Genomic DNA, 3,016 nt, shown 5'->3' with positions numbered 1-3,016 from the left:
TCTTAGAAAAAATAGATCTAATGTTCAATAACCCACATTAAATTTTTCTAGTTTTCTGCTCAGTTGATTTTGTTCTAATATTTATGAGATTTCCATGATTTGCTTTATTAATCGTGATATTTAATCTGTGTGGTTTTGGCTGTGGACAGGACACTGTCTCAATGGGATAGTGGGTGGGTAACAGTACAGAAGCTGCAGAGGGGTGTGTTAAACTACGACTCTGCTTCCCGGTCTGGACCCTGGGCTGTCATGGAGGACTAATAAAATTGGCCATGTTCCTAGAAAGAAGAGTTGCTCCATCCAAAGAGGGATGGATGCCATCTCTTCGCTTCTGACCAGGTTTTTCCCAAAAAGTTTTCCAATTATCAATATAGCCCACGTTGTTTTCAGGACACCACCTAGTCAACCAGCGGTTGAAGGAAAGCATGCGACTAAACATGTCACTGGTCAGATCAGGCAGGGGGCCAGAGAAAATTATGGAGTCCGACATTGTTTTGGCAAACTTACACACCGAAGCAACATTAATTTTAGTGACCTCCGATTGATGTAACCGGGTGTCGTTACCACCAGCGTGAATAACAATCTTACTGTATTTACGCTTATTCTCAGCCAGCAGTTTCAGGTAAGATTTAATGTCACCCGCTCTGGCCCCAGGTAAACATTTAATTATGGTTTCTGGCATCTCTAATGCCACGTTTCTGACTATGGAGCTGCCAATGATCAGAGTCGGCTTGTCAGTGGGTGCGTCACTGAGCGGGGAAAATTTGTTAGAAACATGGACGGGTTGGTCGTATCCCACGGGCTGGGTTCTATGCTTCCTGCGTACCGTCACCCACCCGACCTGAGGTCCCTGCTGCTTGGGTTCGGCTGGAGAACTGCTACAGGGTGGTTCTGAGCTAGTTAGCCCCGCGTTAGCTAAGTAGTTACAGCTATCTATGGGCTTTAAAACAGCCTCCAATTCTGACACCCTCGCCTCCAAAGCTACAAAAATGCTACATTTATTACAGGTACCATTATCACTAAAGGAGGCAGAGGAGTAACTAAACATCTGACACAGAGAGCAAGAGATAGGAGACAGAGAAGCAGAGACAGAAGCAGCCATAACCGTGCTGAGGCTAAGCTAACTGGACGAGCAACTCGTTCAACACCAAATAAACTGCTTGCAAACTCAAATAGTTCCCTAAAAGCTAGGTGGAACAACAGAAAATGTGTGTTTTAGCATACTTATGTGCTACAATAACTCAGAGATATCCTAGTATAGAGAAATTTAATGAATGTTAGTGAGCCACAAACACCAAACAGCTACACGTAGGTGCAACACTGAAAACAGGAAACGCCTTACCACAGATATTGCCACCTACAGCTGGATGTTTGTGATGCTCTGAGCAGCAAACTGGCTGCAGTTTCTGTACTTGTTTGCAGAATAAAAAACTATTTAGGGAGAACACCACCCCACATTATCTTATGTTGTGACTTTCTCAGTATGTGCCTTGAAGTTTGAGGTGTTTTTTCTCCCTTTACTGCAGCTAAGCAAAGACAGTAATAAATATGTTTAATCGCCCAACAACAATATGTTTTATATAATTCCCTGCACCTGTGTTAGATTTGACCATGACGTCCAAAAAAGTCACCCAACCCAAAGTCATATTGACATTCAAGTGGAGTCATAGTTAAGACGTCCAAATCATGGACCTAGTTTCCACGTCCCTTAGAAATCCAGAATTGGTCTTGGACCAAACAACCAAATCTAGACAAGATCTGAATGTCCTTGTGGTGCGGGCCCAGATGTAGGCATGGACAAGGAGGTGCAATGCCCCCCCCCCCCCCAAAAAAATTGTGACTGCCCCCCCCCCCCACCCCCCACCCCCCACCCCCAAATGCGATGACATGTAGGAATCCCAAATTTCAAAAGATTTGATGAAAAAGGGTCAGAGTTCTCTCTCTCTCTCTCTCTCTCTCTCTCTCTCTCTCTCTCTCTCTCTCTCTCTCTCTCTCTCTCTCTCTCTCTCTCTCTCTCTCTCTTCCTCATTCAAAGTAACTGCTGATTGGTACATGCATAGGGAGGGTATTGCCAGCCACTGCACTTCGTTCTCTGTCGTGTCACTCGCTTCACACGCTTCCGGACAGTCAGCAGTAGAACACAGAGAGACGAACCGTTGTTATCTTAGCTGAGCCACTGGTTGAAGTTTTCTTCTGCTATTGGTCACTGGAATAATTTGGTTACTCTTTCTCAAGGTTTTAGTTTGCCTCGTTCTCTTCTTTAATTTGTTTTTGAAGTGAACCAAGTCGACGTGTGTAGGTTTCTGGTTTCTAAGCCAAGCAACAGTGCTAAGGCACTAGTGGCAGAAGCCGGCTTGTCGGCTGCTGCTTCTCAACTCGCCACAACCCCGTGTTCAAGGCAGTACTGGAACAACCAGTTGCACAAGCACCGCAGCCCCTCCTGCTGTCCCCGTCACTACCAACCCAGCCGTCGCTGTGGGTGACACAGGCCTGAACAGTAGTGCACAGTCCCAACCCACCGCTTTTGTTTTCCCCAAGCGACATTTTGGGAAGAACATGCACTCATTTTGCCCTGCCTGGTATTGTGGGAGACCATGGCTGGAATATTCAGTAAAGCTGGATGCGTGCTGTTGTTTCCCATGTCGTAAGTTTGGAGGGAAGAACAATGATAGGGATTTGGCTTTCACAAAACAAGGATTTAATAATTGGAAAACAGCACTGGAAAAGGACAAGGGATTCACAAAGCATGCATCAAGTCAAAGCCACATAAAAAATGAAAAAGCTGGTCTGAAATGTCCCAAAGAGTGAACACAGGGGAAACAATAGGTAATTTAATAAGTCCCACACAAATCGAGAAAAACAGATAAAAACTATTGGAGAAGTAGTTCATTTCCTAGCAGTAAATGAACTAGTGTGGAAAGCTCCAGTGGTGACGATTTCTCTGCAGGACTGTTCTTAAAAATGGTTGACTACACACTGGCCAAAGACTCCAAATTTAATGAAATAAACAAACACA

General features: G+C 44.8%; 1 protein-coding gene across 1 annotated transcript; it reads right to left on the bottom strand.

Moving 5' to 3' along the window:
* Nucleotides 1-247: 247 nt before the first annotated feature.
* Nucleotides 248-1,339, bottom strand: LOC139070251 (uncharacterized). The gene has a single exon (XM_070551978.1). The coding sequence runs from the start codon at nucleotides 1,100-1,102 to the stop codon at nucleotides 248-250; it is 855 nt and encodes a 284-aa protein (XP_070408079.1). The 5' UTR covers nucleotides 1,103-1,339.
* Nucleotides 1,340-3,016: the final 1,677 nt, after the last annotated feature.

Source organism: Nothobranchius furzeri, chromosome 6, assembly GCF_043380555.1.
Source record: "Nothobranchius furzeri strain GRZ-AD chromosome 6, NfurGRZ-RIMD1, whole genome shotgun sequence".
Lineage (NCBI taxonomy): Eukaryota > Metazoa > Chordata > Actinopteri > Cyprinodontiformes > Nothobranchiidae > Nothobranchius > Nothobranchius furzeri.
The sequence above is the reverse complement of the archived record's forward strand: the minus strand, read 5'-3'. Positions and strand labels throughout refer to the sequence as shown.

What these genes read in the sequence shown, in the direction of transcription:
- LOC139070251 (XM_070551978.1), bottom strand. Translation starts at nt 1,102, where the DNA reads ATGGCTGCTTCTGTCTCTGCTTCTCTGTCTCCTATCTCTTGCTCTCTG.